Genomic DNA, 17,626 nt, shown 5'->3' on the forward strand with positions numbered 1-17,626 from the left:
GCCAGATGTGGTGGTGAATACCTGTTGTCCTAGCTACCTGGGAGGCTGAGGTAGATCTCTTGAACCCGGGAAGCAGAGGTTGCATTGACACCCAAGATCACACCACTGCACTCCAGCCTGTGCGACAGAGCCAGACCCTATCTCAAGAGAGGGAGAGACGGCCGGGCGCGGTGGCTCACGCCTGTAATCTCAGCACTTTGGGAGGCTGAGGTGGGTCTTCCAGAGGAAGAGTCTTACTATGTTGCCCAGGCTGGTCTCGAACTCATATCAAGTGCTACATCTACCTTGGCCTCCCAAAATGCTGGGATTGTAGGCATGAGCCATCATGATAAACTTCTTGCCATTTTAAATGGCACGAGGTCAGGAGTTTGAGACCAGCCTGGCCAACATAGTGAAACCCCGTCTCTACTAAAAATACAAAAAATTAGCCAGGCATGGTGGCACACGCCTGTAGTCTCAGCTACTCAGGAGGATGAGGCAGGAGAATTGTTTGAACCCGGGAGGCAGAGGTTGTAGTGAGCTGAGATCGCGCCACTATACACCAGCCCAGGTGACAGTGCGAGACTCCATCTCAGAAAAAAAAAATAATAGGCCGGGCGCGGTGGCTCAAGCCTGTAATCCCAGCACTTTGGGAGGCCGAGACGGGTGGATCACGAGGTCAGGAGATCGAGACCATCCTGGTCTACACGGTGAAACCCCGTCTCTACTAAAAAATACAAAAAACTAGCCGGGCGACTAGGCGGGCGCCTGTAGTCCCAGCTACTGGGAAGGCTGAGGCAGGAGAATGGCGTAAACCCAGGAGGCGGAGCTTGCAGTGAGCCGAGATCGCGCCACTGCACTCCAGCCTGGGCGACAGAGCTAGACTCCGTCTCAAAAAAAAAAAAAAAAAAAAGAAAAAAAAATAATAATAAAATAAAAGTAAAAATAAAAAGAGGGAGAGAGAGAGAGAAAGAGAGAGAGAGACAGAGAGAGAAAAGAAAGCCATCACTGTATATAAAAGGGGTTTTGGCAAAAAGTAAGTCTTGTCCTACCTTGACTTCCCTCCCCAGAGACAACCTCTATTACCAGTTTGCTGTATAGCTTTCTGGTGATTTTCTTTGAGTTTTCTAATGTAACATTTCCACAGACAATTGTGCAATTTGTTTTTATGCAAAATGAACCTTGGCTATGAGTGGTCTCTGGGGGCCTCAGTGTCCCCATTGGTAAGACAAGGGAGTTGGAGTGGATAATTCCTAAAGACTGCTGGGAGGAACACAGCCCACATGCTGGGAAAGATCCCAGCCATGCTCCTCGGCCCTCCTTTCATGAAGGTTTATGAAGTCTCTGTCTTGAATTTTTTTTTTTTAAGACGGAGTTTCACTCTTTATTGCCCAGGCTGGAGTGCAATGGCACGATCTCAGCTCACCGCAACCTCTGCCTCCCGGGTTCAGGTGATTCTCCTGCCTCAGCCTCCTGAGTACTGGGATTACAGGCATGCACCACCATGCCTGGCTAATTTTGTATTTTTAGTAGAGATGGGGTTTCACCATGTTGGCCAGGCTGGTCTCAAATTCCCGACCTCAGGTAATCCTCCTGCCTTGGCCTCCCGAAGTGCTGGGATTACAGGTGTGAGCCACTGCGCCCAGCCAGCTCTGTCTTGATTTGAGAGGTTATTTCTTTTTTTTGTTGTTGTTCTTTTCATAGAGCGTCTTGCTCTGTCGCCCAGGCTGGATTGCAGTGGTGTGATCATAGCTCGCTGCAACCTCTACCTCCCAGGCTCAAGTGATCCTCCCACCTGAGCCTCCTGAGTAGCTGGGACCACAGGCATGCACCACCACACCCGGCTTATTTTTGTATTTTGTATTTTTTGTAGAGAAGGGGTCTCGCTGTGTTGCCCAGGGTGGTCTCAAACTCCTGGGCTCAAGTGATTCTCCCGTCTCAACCTCCCAAAGTGCTGGGATTACAGGCATGTGCCACCATAACCTGGCCCCAAAGAGGTTATTTTTTAAAGGAGAAAGCCATTTTCTCTGAACAGCATTAGCGTCTGTTCTGTGGGAATACAAGAGTTCTTGCTTTGTTCCACTTAATAAGAACTCAGTTCCTCCTGTCAGCTCGATGCTAGGAAAAACTCTAATTTCAGTTCTTTATTTTTCAGAAACTCCAAAGAACATGGAAATGAGACCACAGGAAGAATCTAGAACTGCTGCCCATCATAAAATTTCTATCTGCAATTTGTGTCTACGGTGTGCCAGTTATTGATGAGGGTAAGGCCAAAAGTGGGACAGTGTGGGGAAGATTTTTTAATTGCTCCCCAATTACCATATTCCTTTTTTCTTTTTTTTTTTTTTGAGACAGAGTCTCACTCTGTTGCCCAGGCTAGAGTGCAGCGGCGTGATCTTGGCTCACTGCAACCTCCGCCTCCCGGGTTCAAGCAATTTTCTGCCCCAGCCTCCCGAGTAGCTGGGATTACAGGCACCCGCCACTATGCCCGGCTAATTTTTGTAATTTTAGTAGAAACGGGGTTTCACCATCTTGGCCAGGCTGATCTCGAACTCCTGACCTCGTGATCCACCTGCCTCGGCCTCCCAAAGTGCTGGGATTACAGGCATGACACCTGGCTCATATTCCTCTTTTCTTTTTAGTTTTAGAGTCCCTAAAGTTCCAGAGGGGCATATGTCACCCAGCTAGAGGTGATGTTTTCCAGCTTCCACTGAAGCTAGGTGTGACCTCGAGATTATGTTCTGGCCTATAAGATACAGGTAGATGATATGATGGGAATACTTCCAGGCCACATGGTTAGAAGGGAAGCTCCTAACCTTCTAACCTTTCCCACTCTCTTTGAGCTGGAACATGGACAGGGTTCGAGAAGCCAGCTCTGACCCTGGGGATGGTGGAGCAGCTGGATGCTGGGTCCCTGGGTCCCTGGGTGACCACATGGAGATGAATCTCCTGCCTTCTTAGACTAGTAGCCACCTCTGCAATGTTAAGGGAGAGAGGAATACGTTTCTAATTTGTTAGAGCCACTGTATTTTGGGGTCTCTTAGCAGCTTAACGTATACCCTAACACAGGTGGCTTTCACTTTTTTTTTTTTTTTTTTTTTTGAGACGGAGTCTGGCTCTGTCACCTAGGCTGGAGTGCAGTGGCCGGATCTCAGCTCACTGCAAGCTCCGCCTCCTGGGTTTACGCCATTCTCCTGCCTCAGCCTTCCGAGTAGCTGGGACTACAGGCGCCCACCACCTCGCCCAGCTAGTTTTTGTTTTGTATTTTTTAGTAGAGACGGGGTTTCACCGTGTTAGCCAGGATGGTCTCGATCTCCTGACCTAGTGATCCGCCCGTCTCAGCCTCCCAAAGTGCTGGGATTACAGGCTTGAGCCACCACGCCCGGCCAGCTTTCACCTTTTTACACAACTTTTTTTTTTTTTTTTTTTTTTTGAGACAGAGTCTTGCTCTGTCACCCAGGTAGAGTATAGTGGCATGATCTTGGTTCACTGCAACCTCCGCCTCCCAGGTTCAAGTGATTCTTCTGTCTCAGCCTCCCAAGTAGCTGGGACTACAGGTGCCCGCCACCATGCCCAGCTAATTTTTGTATTTTTAGTAGAGACAGGGTTTCACCATGTTGGCCAGGCTGGTCTCGAACTCCTGATCTCAGGTGATTTGCCCACCTCGGCCTCTTGAAGTGCTGGGATTACAGGCGTGAGCCACTGCACCTGGCCCTTTTTATACAACTTTGATTTTTACTTTTTTTTTTTTTTTTTTTGAGACTGAGTCTTGCTCTGTTGCCCAGGCTGCAGTGCAGGGGCACAATCTTGGCTCACTGCAACCTCTGCCTCCTGGGTTCAAGTGATTCTCCTGTCTCAGCCTCCCAAGTAGCTGGGATTACAGGTGTGCAGCACTGCACCCGGCTAATTTTTGTATTTTTAGTAGAGACGGGGTTTTGCCGTATTGGCCAGGATGGTCTTGATCTCTTGACCTTATGATCCGCTTGCCTCAGCCTCCCAAAGTGCTAGGATTACAGGCGTGAGCCACCGCGCCCAGCCACTTTACTTCTAATGAAAGAAAAGATCTTGTTGACAATAGCAACTGTAATGATAAAATATTTAACAACAAACTTCCCAAGGAATATGGAGGATACAAACATAAAAACCTTTAAAAAATTTATACTATTGTTGAAATATAAAAAGAGCCATTCATGGGAAGACAATCTTTCTTCTTAGAGAGGAAGAATCAGCTTTGGAAAGATGCCAAGAGCTTGCTAAATTTAACTAGAAATCCATGCAATCCCAATTAAAATACCAACACAAAATTTTGGGAGGTTTGAGAAAATGGTGCCCAAGTTCACCAAAAGATGTGAATAAAGGAAAATGGCCAGGAAAATTCTAGAAATAAAAAATAACGAGGGGGCCAGGCACTGTGGCTCACACCAGTAATCCCAGCACTTTGGCAGGCTGAGGTGGGAGGATTGCTTGAGGCCAGGAATTCGAGACCACCCTGGTAAACACAGCAAGACCCCATCTCAACAACAACAACAACAACAACAACAACAACAACAACAAAATCAGACCAGGCATGATAGCTCATGCCTGTAATCTCAGCGCTTTGGGAGGCCAAGGTAGGTAGATCCCTTGAGGCCAGGAGTTTGAGACCAGCCTGGCCAACATGGCAAAACCCTGTCTCTACTAAAAATATAAAGAAATATCAGCCAGTGTGGTAGCAGGCGCCTACAATCCCAGCTACTTGGGAGATTGAGGCACAAGGATCACTTGAACCCAGGAGGTGGAGGTTGTAGTGAACAGAGATCGCTCCACTGCATTCCAGCCTGGGTAACAGAGCAAGACTCTGTCTTAAAAAAAAAAAAAAAAAAATATCAGCCAGGACATGGAGGCATGCACCTGTAGTCCCGTCCTAGCTACTCTGAGGGCTGAACTGAGAGGATCGCTTGAACCCAGGATGTAGAGGCTGTAGTGAGCTATGATCGCATCATTGCACTCCAGCCTGGGTGACAGAGCGAGGCCCCATCTCTAAAAATAATTATAGATATCTATATAATTATATATTGTGTGTATATATACATACACACACACATACTGTATATATATATTTCAATGTTTTACCTGGTTTTGTTTATGTATTTATTTTGAGACAGAGTCTCACTCTGTTGCCCAGGCTGGAGTGCAGTGGCATGATCTCAGCTTACTGTCATCTCTGCCTCCTGGGTTCAAGCTATTCTCCTGCCTCAACCTCCTGAGTAGCTGGGATTATAGGCATGTGTCACTAAGCCCAGCTAATTTTTGTATTTTTAGTAGAGACAGGGTTTTGCTATGTTGGCCAAACTGCTCTTGAACTCCTGGCCTCAAGTGATCTGCCTGCCTCGGCCTCCCAAAGTGTTGGGATTACAGGCGTGAGCTACTGCGCATGGCCTATTTTATTATTAGTTATTGTTGTTAATCTCTTACTGTGCCTAAATGATAAATTAAATTTTATCATGGGGAAAAACAGTCTATACCGGGTTCAGTGCTATCTCAGGTTTCAGGCGTCCGCTAGGGATCTTGGAACGTATCCCCTGAAGATAAGGAAGGACCCCACCGCTCCGCTGGAATTCAAAATAACCCGCCCACTCCACAGTGAGGTGAGTAAAAGCCAGTCTGACAGTGCTTTGATGATTTCGTACTCTCTACTCTTTGCTTTTGCAGAACATTAATTACCACGTTTCCCAAATTTTGCAAGAGGAAAACAGGTGTCGGGGGTGAGGGAGAGCCTCGCTTTCATCTAATAGGCCTTTCTGTTCTTTCTGTTTCTCTTGGATTTTGTGAAGCTCAGACTCCAGCATCTAACAACTCAGGTTCAAATTCGGGCCTGGTTACTCCCTCGCTGTGTCCCTGTGTGACCTTGAACAAGTTACTTTATTTCTCTGTGCCTCAGTTTCCTCATCTGAAAAGTAGACATAATATTGGTTCTAACTCCAGAGGTGAATGTGGGGATTCAGTGAGTTAAAATGTAAAACAGTTAGAACACTGCCATGCATGAAGTTCCGTCTTAATGAATATTAGCTATTATTATGATCAATATCTGCCATGGGGCCAGGTGCAGTGGCACATACCTATAATCCCAGCATTTTGGGAGGCAGAGGTGGGAGGCTCACTTGAGCCCAGGAGCTGGAGACCAGCCTGGGCAACATAGGGAGACCCTGTCTCTACAAACAATAATAAAAAAAATAGGCCAGGCACAGTGGTTCATGTAATCCCAGCACTTTGGGAGACCGAGGCGGGCAGATCACCTGAGGTCAGGAGTTTGAGACCAGCCTGGCCGACAGGGTGAAACCCCGTCTCTACTAAAAATGCCAAAAATTAGCCGGGTGTAGTGGTGGGTGCCTGTAATCCCAGCTACTTGGGAGGCTGAGGCAGGAGAATCACTTGAACCCAGGAGGCGGAGGTTGCAGTGAGCTGAGATGGCGCCACTGCACTCCAGCCTGGGCAGCAAGAGTGAAACTCTATCTAAAAACAAAAAACAAAAAACAAAAAAGCTGGGCATGGTGCGCATCCCTGTGGTCCCAGCTACTCGGGAGGCTGAGGCGGGAGGATTGCTGGAGCCCAGGAGGTTAAGGCTGCAGTGAGCTGCGACTGTGCCACTGCACTCCAGCCTGGGCGACAGAACCAGACCTTGTCTCAAAAGAAAAATAAAATCTGTCATGGGTTGAATTGTGTTCCCAAAAAGATAGGCTGAAGCCCTGTCCTCTGACACCTCAGAACATGACTTCATTTGGAAGCAGGGTCATTGCAGATGAGTTAAGATAACATCCTGCTGGAGCAGCTTGGGCCCCTAATCCAACAGGACTGGTGTCCTTGTAAGAGCAGAGCTATCTTGTGAACACAGATGTACACGGGAAAGATGGTGTCAGACTCAGGAATGATGGCCCCATGACCTCAGAGGCATCTGCAAGCCCAGGAGCCCCAAGGATTGCCAGTCAGCCCCCTGGAAGCTGGAAGAGCGAGGAAGGAGCCTCAGAGCCTTCAGAGGGAGCGTGGCCCCTGCAGACATCCCCGTCTCAGACTTCCAGCCTCCAGACTTCCAGAGAGTAAACTTTCTGTTTATTTATATATCTTTAGTTTTTTGAGACAGGGTCTCACTCTGTCACCCAGGCTGGAATGCAGTGGCACAATCTCGGCTCACTGCAGCCTCAACTTCCCTGGGTTCAGGTAATCCTCCCACCTCAGCCTCCCAAGTAGCTGGAGTACAGCCATGCACCACCACACCTGGGTAATTTTTGTATTTTTTGTAGAGATGGGGTTTCGCCATGTTGCCCAGGCTGCTCTTGAACTCCTGGACTCAAGTGATCCTCCCACCTTGGCCTCCCCAAGACCTGGGATTGCAGGTATGAGCTACTGTGCTCGGCTTTCTGTTGCTTTAAGCTGCCCAGTTTGTGGTGCTTTGTATGGCAGCCCTAGCAAACTAACACTATATCTATTCACAATTATTTGATAAATTAAAACAAAAACGATTCTTGAAAGCATCTCTTTCTCCCTCCTTCCTGTGCCTGGGGGTGGGTGGGGAGTCTGTGTTGAGCATCTCAGCTGAGATCAGGCAACTGCAGTGGCCTTCGAAGGTGTTTGGACTTTGTCCTGCAGACCGTGAGAGGCCCCTGGAGGTTCTACACTGGGGAGTGACTATTTCCTAGGTGTTTTAGAAAGCTCAGCCTGCCTGCCGGTGGAGGGGGAAGGGAGGAGGGGAGAGGGTTCTGGCCAGTTAGGGGACTGGAGCTGTCATCCAGGCAGGAGATGGTGTGATCTGGATCAGCAGTTCTCAAAGTGTGGTCCGCAGACCAGCAGCACCAGCAAGTTCAGGAAACTTGCTGAAAATGCAGTTACCAGGCCCACCCAGACCTCCTGAATCAGGCACTCCAGGAGTGGGGCCAGCCCTCTGGGTTTCACTAAACCTCCAGGTGGCTCTGCTGTTTGCCCAAGCGCAAGAACTCTCGCTGGGCTAAAGGAAGAGGGTGGAGAGGGTACGTCAGTCCTGTGGGGCTGCGGGACAAAGTGCCGCCAACTGGGTGGCTTAGAACAACAGAAATGTATTTCTTACCTTTCTGGAGGGCAGAAATCAGAAATGAAGGTGTCAGCAGAGCCCTCCAAAGCCTGGGGTGGGGAGGAAACTTCATTGCCTCCTTCGACCTCTGAGGGCCAGCAGCCCTCGGCATTTCTTGGCTTGCAGATACAGCACTGCAATCTCTGCCTTGATGGCACATGACATTTTGTATGTGCCTCTGTGACAAGATCTTCTTCTTCTTCTTCTTTTTTTTTTCTTGAGAAGCAGTCTCACTCTTGTTGCCCAGGCTGGAGTGCAGTGGCGCGATCTTGGCTCACTGCAACCTCCGCCTCCCGGGTTCTAATGATTCTCCTGCCTCAGCCTCCTGAGTAGCTGCGATTACAGGTACCTGCCACCACGCCCAGCTAATTTGTTGTATTTTTAGTAGAGACGGGGTTTCGCCATGTTCAGCAGGCTGGTCTCGAACTCCTGACCTCAGGTGATCCGCCTGACTCAGCCTCTCAAAGTGTGGGATTACAGGCGTGAGCCACCGCGTCCAGCCCGATGTCCCTCTTCTTATAATGACCCCTTTCCTATTGGATCAGGGCCCGCCCGAATCCTGCAGGCCCTCCTCTTGATTTAATTGCATCTGCAAAGACCCTATTTCCAAATAAGGCTGCAATCACAGGGACCAGGGGCCTAGGACTTGGGCATATCTTTTTTTGGAGGGACACAATTCTACCCACCCAGATAGGGAGAATGAAAGGATGCAAAAAACATCAAAACAAGAGAAATGTTAGTGATTACAAAGGTTAGTGTGGGGAGTGGAAGTAGGATGAAAAGAGAAAGAACTCAAATGTCCTGCTATTGTTACATAAATAACAAAGCTGGGTAACTGCGGTGTTCTTGTTCTCTTTTTCTCGAAGAGGGACATCCTCTGGCTAGTATTTCAGAAACTTTATCCTCAGTTCTTGGGACCTATAAATACACTGTTGAAACAAACTCCTACTCACCTGACAACCTCTCTCTCTTCCCCGTGGGGCAGAGTTGGGGAGGAAGGAGCGAGCAAGGCCCCCTGTCCACCCACTCACGGAGCCAGGGTACAACTGCGTTAACTCTCGCTGAGGGCGACACTTTAGAGCCAAGTTCGAGTTGAAGTTCAAGGTCCTAGGATCTGGAGGCATCTGAAGCTGCTCTAGCTCTCAGCTGCCTCAAGGGAAAGATAGTCTCACAGACAGTCTAGGACCTGTCTTGGTGAGGAGCCAGGCAGCCCGTAAGTGTGGGAGCTCCTGCCTCTGACACCAGGCATGGCTGAAAGCATTCGTCCTTCTGGAAGATTCTGTTCCATCCATCATTCCAGAGTGAGTCCCAAGCCCCTGAAGAGTTTGTGAAAATGCAGATTCCTGGGCCTTACTCCCCAGTGTCTGAGTCACAGGTCTGGGGTGAGGACTCAGAATCTGCTTGCCTGACTGACTGACTTCCTTCCTTCCTTCCTTCCTTCCTTGCTTCCTGGAAGGGAGGAAAAAGCTCCGGGGCGGTGGAGGGGGGGGGGAGAAGGGGAGGGGGGGGTGGGGCTTTCTTTCTTCCTTTTTTTTCTCCCTCCCTTTCTCCACTTTCTTCGAAAAGGAAGGAAGGACGTCCCCGTTCCTCCTCCCTCCCATCCCCCCTCACCTCTTCCTTCCCCCTTCCTTCCCCTTCCGTACCTTCCTCCTCCCTCCCACTCCCCTCCGAAGCCGCCTCCCTTCCTTCCTTCGCAGGAAAGAAAGACGAAAGAACCAGCAAAAAGAAGTTCCCTCACCCCCCCCTCTCCTTCACTTCCTTCCGTTCCTTCCTTCCTCCTCTCCTCTCCTCCCTCCACTTCCCTCCCTCCCTTCCTTCCTCCCTCCCTCCCTTCCTTCCTTCCTTCCTTTCTCTTTCTCTTTCTTTCTTTCTTCCTTTCTTTTTTTTTTTTTTTTGAGACAGGCTATTGCTCTATTGCTCAGGCTGGAGTGCAGTGGTGTGGACATGGCTCACTGCAGCCTCGACCTCCCAGGCTCAAGAGATCCTCCCATCTCAGCCTCCTGAGTAGCCGGGGCTACAGGCACTTGCCACCATGACTGGCTAATTAAAACAATTTTTTTTTGAAGAGATGGTATCTCACTATGTTGCCCAGGCTGGTCTCAAACTCCTGGGCTCAAGTTATCCTCCAGCCTTGGCCTCCCAAAGTGCTGGGATTACAGGCGTGAGCCACCACACCTGGCCTGAAAACCTGCATTTCTATCACATTCCCAGGTGGCCTGGTGCTGCTGCCCTGGAGAACACCTGGAGGAGAACCAAGACCCCTGATGAACGGCTCTCAGCCTAGTGTGCATATGAGAATCACACAGGGAGTTTCAACACACACCAACGCCTGTGCCCGACCCAGACCCTGGGAGACCACTGAGTGCAGGCCACAAGCGCTGGCCCCCAGGGAGTTCTAATCATTGGCCAAAGTCGGGGTGAACAGCCGAACTCCTTCTCACCCATCAATGCCACTTCAGATACCACTTCTTCAGCAAGCCTTTCCTGACTTCCTCCAGTGGGGTTAGGTCCCTCATTCATTCATTCATTCATTCATTCATTCATTCCACAAACCATCATGCCCCTTGCGTGCACCGGGCCCTGTGCTGGTGCTGGGGATTCAGCTGTGAGGCCAGGTAAGGTTTTTACCCTCATGGTGTTTCTCTGCAGAAACATGGAGGAAACAAGTGGTGAAAAGTCAGGACAGATGATGTCAGAGTGTGATGAAAATAAAACAGGATGATGATGAAAATAAAACAGGACTAAAGAGCATTAATTAATTAGAGACAGGGTCTCTAATTAATTAACAGGACCACTCTGTTGGCCAGACTGGAGTACAGTGGCACAATCATGGTTCACTGCAGCCTTGAACTCCCAGGCTCAAGCAATCCTCCCGCCTCAGCCTCCAGAGCAGCTGGAACTACAGACACACCTATTAATTAACACCCTATTAATGCAGTTAATTCTTTCTTTCTTTCTTTTTTTTTTTTGAGAGAGAGTCCCACTCTGTCGCCCAGGCTGGAGTGCAGTGGTGCGACCTCGCCTCACTGCAACCTCTGCCTCCTGGGTTCAAGTAATTCTCCTGCCTCAGCCTCCTGAGTAGCTGGGATTACAGGTGCACACTGCACCTGGCTAAGTTTTGCATTTGTAGTAGAGATGGAGTTTCATCATATTGGCAAGGCGGGTCTCGAACTCCTGAACTTAAGTGATCTGCCCGCCTCAGCCTCCCAAAGTGCTGGGATTACAGGTGTGAGCCACTGCGCCAGAGAAGAGTGTTACTTTAGAAGGGCTGGTTGAGGAAGGCCTCTATGAGGAGATGAGGCTGGAGCTGCCTCTAGAAAAAGCTTCCATGGCGCCCTTTTAAACAACAAGAGCGTTTGAAGCGGGGCTCAGAGCCTGTGCTGGGTCCTGCGGTGGGCACGGGCTGACCCCATAGGAAGAACTGAAGGAAGCGAGGGTGGCTGCATTCCAGAGAGTGGAGAGGGAGGCAGAGGAAGGCGGCCTGGGGAGGACCTGGAGTTTATGCAACAGGAAACCAACAGAGTTCAAGCAGGAAGTAACACAATCCACTCGCTTTGAAAAAGGTCCGCTCTGTGCCCCTGGAATGCGCCCTCACCGAGGCGGATTCCTCTCCCTGGGAGCGTTTTCTCAGGTGTCACGGCAGACTCATTGATGTGAGAGGAATCTCTTTGTCCCACTGGTGTGTGATCTTTATGAGAAGGTGATTAACGTGCCCCCTTGCCCATAAGAAGTGCTCAGTTACAGTCTGACAGAACCAGGTGTGGTGGCGGGTACCTGTTGTCACAGCTACTAGGGAGGATTACCTGAGCCCAGGAGTTTGAGGCTGCATCTTAAAAAAAAAAAGGAGGCAAGAAATTAGGATTGTGGACCTTTTGTGTGTTTTTAGATACTTTCTTGAAAGCTGCTGCCACAATCGTGATGCTCTTACATTCCATGGTTCAGTTCCTCCGATGCACAAAGTTCACTCCTACCTCAGGGCCTTTGCGCGTGCTATGCCCTCCGCCTGGAATACTCTCTCTGGGTCTTCCCATGGTTGGGTCTTCATCTAGTTCTCCGTTAAACGTCACCTTCCCAGAGAACCCAAACCCTCACTCGCTCTCTCTCAAACTGCTGGGTTTTGTTTCTTGCCAGCATTGAACATTATCTGAAGCTGTTTTGGTGGCTTATTCCTGGACTTGCTTTGGTGTCTGTCTGCAGCCCCTGGAGTGTGCCTCTAGGAAAGAAACCCCTTTTCATGAGCTGCAGTCCCCGGTCCCGGCGCACTGGGGGCAGTCTGTGAACACTCACTGAAGGGCAAAGTCAGTAAAGCTGTTGATTGTGGCTGCCAGCTATTTTTCCGCTGGGTTTATATCTGTAGCCATTGAGACTGCTTTTGGCTGAAAGTCCTAGAAAGCACCCAAGTGGTTTAACAATAAAGATATTTATTATTTCCATATAAGGGGAAGTCCTGAGGCAGGGCAGCTTTGGGGTTCTTGGTTTCATTTTTTTTTTTTTTTTTTGAGACAGGGTCTCACTTTGTTGCCCAGGCTGCAGTGCAATGGCGTGATCTTGGCTCAATACAACCTCCACCTCCCTGGTTCAAGTGATTCTCCTGTCTCAGCCTCCTGAGTAGCTGGGATTACAGGCATGTGCCACCATGCCTGGCTAATTTTTGTATTTTTAGTAGAGATGGGGTTTAGCCATGTTGGCTAGACTGGTCTCGAACTCCTGACCTCACCTGTCTTGGCCTCCCGAAATGCTAGGATTACAGGCATGAGACACTGTGCCCAACCTTTTTAGTTTTAAAATAGAGACAGGGTCTCACTATATTGGCCAGACTGGATTTGAACTACTGGCCTCAAGTAATACTTCCACCTTGGCCTCCCAAAGTGCTGGGATTACTTGTATGAGCCACTGGGCCTGGCGTTCTCAATTTCTTTTTAAATTTTATTTATTTATATTTTTATTTTTAAAATACAGAGTCTCACTATGTTGGCCAGGTTGGTCTTGAACTACTGGCCTCAAGCAATCCTTCCGCCATGGCCTCCCAAAGCGCTGGGATTACATGCGTGAGCCACCACGCCCGGCCGGCTCTCAGTTTCAGTAGTCAAGGGGATCCCAGAAGAGCCAGGTTCTCTGCATCTCTCTGCTCTGGCATTTTCTGCAGGGCACAGTGGCTGCCTCTGTCTGGGCATCTCATCCAACAGGACACGTGCAGGAAGCATCTCTTCCTTGGTCCATTTTTATAAACAATGAAACCTTTCCAAGAATTCCCCTAGCTCACCCCCGCTTGTGTTTTTTATTTTTATTTTTTGAGATGGAGTCTTGCTCTGTTGCCCAGGCTGGAGTGCAGTGGCTGGATCTCAGCTCACTGCAAGCTCTGCCTCCCGGGTTTACGCTATTCTCCTGCCTCAGCCTCCTGAGTAGCTGCAACTACAGGCGCCCGCCACCTCGCCCAGCTAGTTTTTTGTATTTTTTGGTAGAGACGGGGTTTCAACGGGTTAGCCAGGATGGTCTCGATCTCCTGACCTCGTGATCCACCCGTCTCGGCCTCCCAAAGTGCTGGGATCGCTTGTGTTTTTGACCAGCATTTGCTCACATGTCCACCCCTAAGCCAGTCATAGTGAGAGGAACTGTATTGCCAAGATGGCTGAGAATGATCAGGATTTCCTCCGCATGGGGGAACGAGGTCCCCCTCTTTGAGCATCTGTGGCCGCTGGGAAGCAGACAGACCCTCTGCCTTCAAGAAAGAAGGGGTGAGAAAAGTGAATTTCGGAAAGGCAACCAATGGTATCTATCATCACCCTTGCTTAATTTCATCCTCACAAAAACCCTCCGAGATATTACTTGTCTCCATCGGCATGTATCTCATATTTGACCTCTGAATGGGTCATCTTTTTAATTTTTAAAATTTTTGTGGGTACATAGTAGGTGTATCTATCTATTTATGGGGTACATGTTTTGATATGGGCAAGCAAAGTGCAATAATCATGTCATGGAGAATGCGGTGTCCATTCCCTCAAGCATTCATCCTTTGTGTTACAAACAATCCAATTATGCTCTCTTTTTTTGAGATGGAGTTTCGCTCTGTCACCCAGGCTGGAGTGCAGTGGGGTGATCTCGGCTCACTGCAACCTCTGCCGCCCAGGTTCAAGTGATTCTCCTGCCTCAGCCTCCCTAGTAGCTAGGATTACAGGCGCCCACCACCATACCTGGCTAATTTTTGTATTTTTAGTAGAGACGGGGTTTCACCGTGTTGGCAAGGCTGGTCTTGAACTCCTGACCTTGTGATCCACCCGCCTCGGCCTCCCAAAGTGCTGGGATTACAGGCGTGAGCTACCGTGCCCGGCCTCCAATTCTACTCTTTTAGTTATTTTACTATGTACAATTAAGTTATTATTATTATTATTATTATTATTATTTTTTTTTTTGAGGCGGAGTCTCGCTCTGTCGCCCGGACTGGAGTGCGGTGGCCAGATCTCAGCTCACTGCAAGCTCCGCCTCCCGGGTTTACGCCATTCTCCTGCCTCAGCCTCCCGAGTAGCTGGGACTACAGGCGCCCGCCACCTCGCCCAGCTAGTTTTTGTATTTTTAGTAGAGACGGGGTTTCACCGTGTTAGCCAGGATGGTCTCGATCTCCTGACCTCGTGATTCGCCCGTCTCGGCCTCCCAAAGTGCTGGGATTACAGGCTTGAGCCACCGCGCCCGGCCAATTAAGTTATTATTGACTCTGGTCACCCTGTTGTGCAAACAGTAGGTTTTAGTCATTCTTTTAAATGATTATTATTATTATTATTTTTGAGACGAGTCTCACTCTGTCGCCCAGGTCAGAGTGCAGTGGCGTGATCTCCTGATCACTGCAAGCTCCGCCTCCCGGGTTCACATCATTCTTCTGCCTCAGCCTCCCAAGTAGCTGGGACTACAGGCGCCTGCCACCACGCCTGGCTAATTTTTTGTATTTTTTAGTAGAGACGGGGTTTCACTGTGTTTGCCCGGATGGTCCTCGATCTCCTGACCTCATGATCCACCTGCCTCAGCCTCCCAAAGTGCTGGGATTACAGGCGTGAGCCACCGCGCCAGGCCTTAAATGATTATTTTTGTATCCATGAACCACCCCCCACTTCTCCTTTCTTTTAAATTAGAAAAAATTATTTTTGAGACAGTGTCTCACTGTGTTGCCAGGGTTGGTCTTAAACTCCTGGGCTCAAGTCATCCTCCTGCCTCAGCCTCCCAAAGTGCTGAGATTAAAGGCATGAGCCACTGTGACCAGCCTAATATAATATTTATTCTTATATCCCTGCTGTGTAGAAATAAAGAAAAAAAGAGATAGTTATTCAAGTTCAGTAAAATACTGTGTGTCTGTGTGTGTGTTTGTGTCTCTGCATATGTTTGTGTGTCTGTGTGTCAATGTGTGTGTCTGTGTGTGTGTTTGCATGTGTCAGTGTGTCTGTGTCAATGTGTGTGTTTGTGTGTCTGTGTGTGTCAATGTGTGTGTCTGTGTGTTGTCTGTGTGTGTCAATGTGTGTGTCTGTGTGTGTAGGGGCACATGGAGTTCTCTGAACTCAACTCCATGAGGAATACAATATTTATTAAAAGGAAAGTAAGACGATTGTGCTAATCTGAAACTCACATATGTATTATTAAAACTCAACCACAGCAATTGTTTAGTCCAAAGATTGGCAAACTCTTTCTGTAAAGCGACAGATAATAACTATTTTAACTTTCTGCACTACAGGGCCTCTGTTAAAATTACTCAACTCTGCCATTGTAGCCTGGACGCAGCCATAAACTATATGATTAGGTGTCTCTGGGTTCCAGTAAAACTTTATTTACAAAAACAGACTGGGGATCAGGTTTGGCCTTCGGGCTGTAGTTTGCCAACTCCCGGTTCAGACTTAGACCAATAAAAGATTGTTTCAGGAGGAATGTTTTATCGTTGACATTTTTTAGAGTTACTGGTGCGCAGTGATAAGAAATAGCGAACTGAGTTTGAATAGACTGGGGGCTGTATCCACTGTTCCACCCTTGGTACACCTCTCTTTCCCACTGTACAGAGGGGGCCCAGGGCTCAGAGAGACACCCAAGGCTCAGAGGGGATACCGTGGGCTGAGAGGAGCAGCTGGGGCTCAGAGGGGACACCTGGGGCTCAGAGGGGCACCCATGGCCTGGAGGAGTTGAGCAACTTGTCTAGAAATCCAGGCTCTGTCGCCCCGATTGTGAATCTCCCAAATACCCTCTTGGGTGGCTCTGATCCCTCCTCCCTGTGTGGTGGGGACTCCTTTCTGAGACAGACCCTGGGTCTGCGTCTGTGTTGCTCAGGGAAGCTGACACGGGCTCCTGTCACACTTGCCAGCATTTTTCTCTCTGGTTCAGGACAGGGTGGAGAAGTTACGAAGTCCCCAGGAGTGGGCTTGGCGACAGTTTGGGGGCCCTGGGTCCCCTCATTCCCTGTCTGGAGGCTCAGAGAACACTCCAGAGGGCCTGGTGGACCTGCTGTCCTCCCTGAGCCTGCCCCACTCACACTCACATCTTATCTCTGCCTCCCTGATCAAAGACAGATCAAAGTTGCTCCGCATTGCTCAGGTCCCCTCAAGCCTCCTAACAGATTTCTTGACCCCAAACTTGCACTTTGTGGGAGGCTCCTATCCTCTCTCTGGCTCAGCCTTTTGTTGTGTGGTTTGTTGGTTTTTACCATCTTAACCATTTCTAAGTGTACATTTCAGTGGCATTAAGGACATCCACACTGTTGTGTAACCATCACCACCATCCCTCCTGGCACTCTTTCATCTTGCAAAATGGAAACTGCATATGCATTGATCAGTAATACCCCACCCCCTCTCCCCCAGCCCCTGGCACCCACCATTCTCTGTTCTGTCTCTGTGAATCTGGCTACTCTAGGGAGCGCATGCAAATAGAATCGTACGGTATTTGTCCTGTTGTGGCTGGTTTATTTCACTCGCGTAACTTCCTCAAGGCCCGTGCATGTTGCAATGTGTGTCAGAATGTCCTTCCTTTTCCAGGCTGAATCCTATTCCAACGTGTGGGTGGGCCCCAGCTTATTACCCACCAACCATCAGGGGACACTCGGGTTGCTCCCACCGGTGGGCCATCGTGAACAGCGCTGCAATGAACGCAGGTGTTCAGATTCCTCTTCAAGTCCCTGGTTTCATTTCTTTTATACCCAGAAGTGAGATTGATGCATCACATGGTAATTCTATGTTAATTTTTTTGTTGTTGTTTTTCGTTTTTTGAGACAGAGTCTTGCTGTCACCCAGGCTGGAGCGCAGTGCCATGATCTCGGCTCGCTGCAGTCTCTACCTCCCAGGTTCAAGCAATTCACTTATTCAGCACCTCTGAGGTGGGTCTTATTAGTCCCATTTTACAGATGGGACAATCGAGGCCCAGGTAGTTAAGTAACGTGTCCATAGGAGAGCAGGGCTTTGAACCTGGACTGTCTAGCTTCAGACTTGCTGTTTTTAACTATTAGTCAACTTTCTTCTTTTTTTTTTCTAAAGACAGCCTACTTTTTTTTTCTTTATTTTTGAGTCAGGGTTTCACTCTTGTTGCCCAGGCTGGAGTGCAGTGGCA

At 49.0% G+C, this 17,626-nt stretch overlaps 1 protein-coding gene across 2 annotated transcripts in view; it reads left to right on the top strand.

The window, feature by feature from the left end:
• The first annotated feature begins 2,133 nt into the window (after positions 1–2,133).
• The window catches only part of SCARB1 (scavenger receptor class B member 1), a 113,540-nt gene continuing 98,047 nt past the window's right edge, over positions 2,134–17,626 (top strand). Inside the window, exons 1-2 of one of the 2 annotated variants that reach the window (XM_010368420.2) lie at positions 2,134–2,243; positions 5,511–5,606. In XM_010368420.2, coding sequence (XP_010366722.2) covers positions 2,238–2,243; positions 5,511–5,606 — 102 coding nt within the window. In that variant the 5' untranslated portion in view covers positions 2,134–2,237. Of the gene's footprint in view, positions 2,244–5,503; positions 5,607–17,626 lie in introns of both variants that reach the window. The other variant, XM_030938758.1, reaches the window with a different exon arrangement.

Source organism: Rhinopithecus roxellana, chromosome 10 (assembly GCF_007565055.1).
Source record: "Rhinopithecus roxellana isolate Shanxi Qingling chromosome 10, ASM756505v1, whole genome shotgun sequence".
Taxonomy (NCBI): domain Eukaryota; kingdom Metazoa; phylum Chordata; class Mammalia; order Primates; family Cercopithecidae; genus Rhinopithecus; species Rhinopithecus roxellana.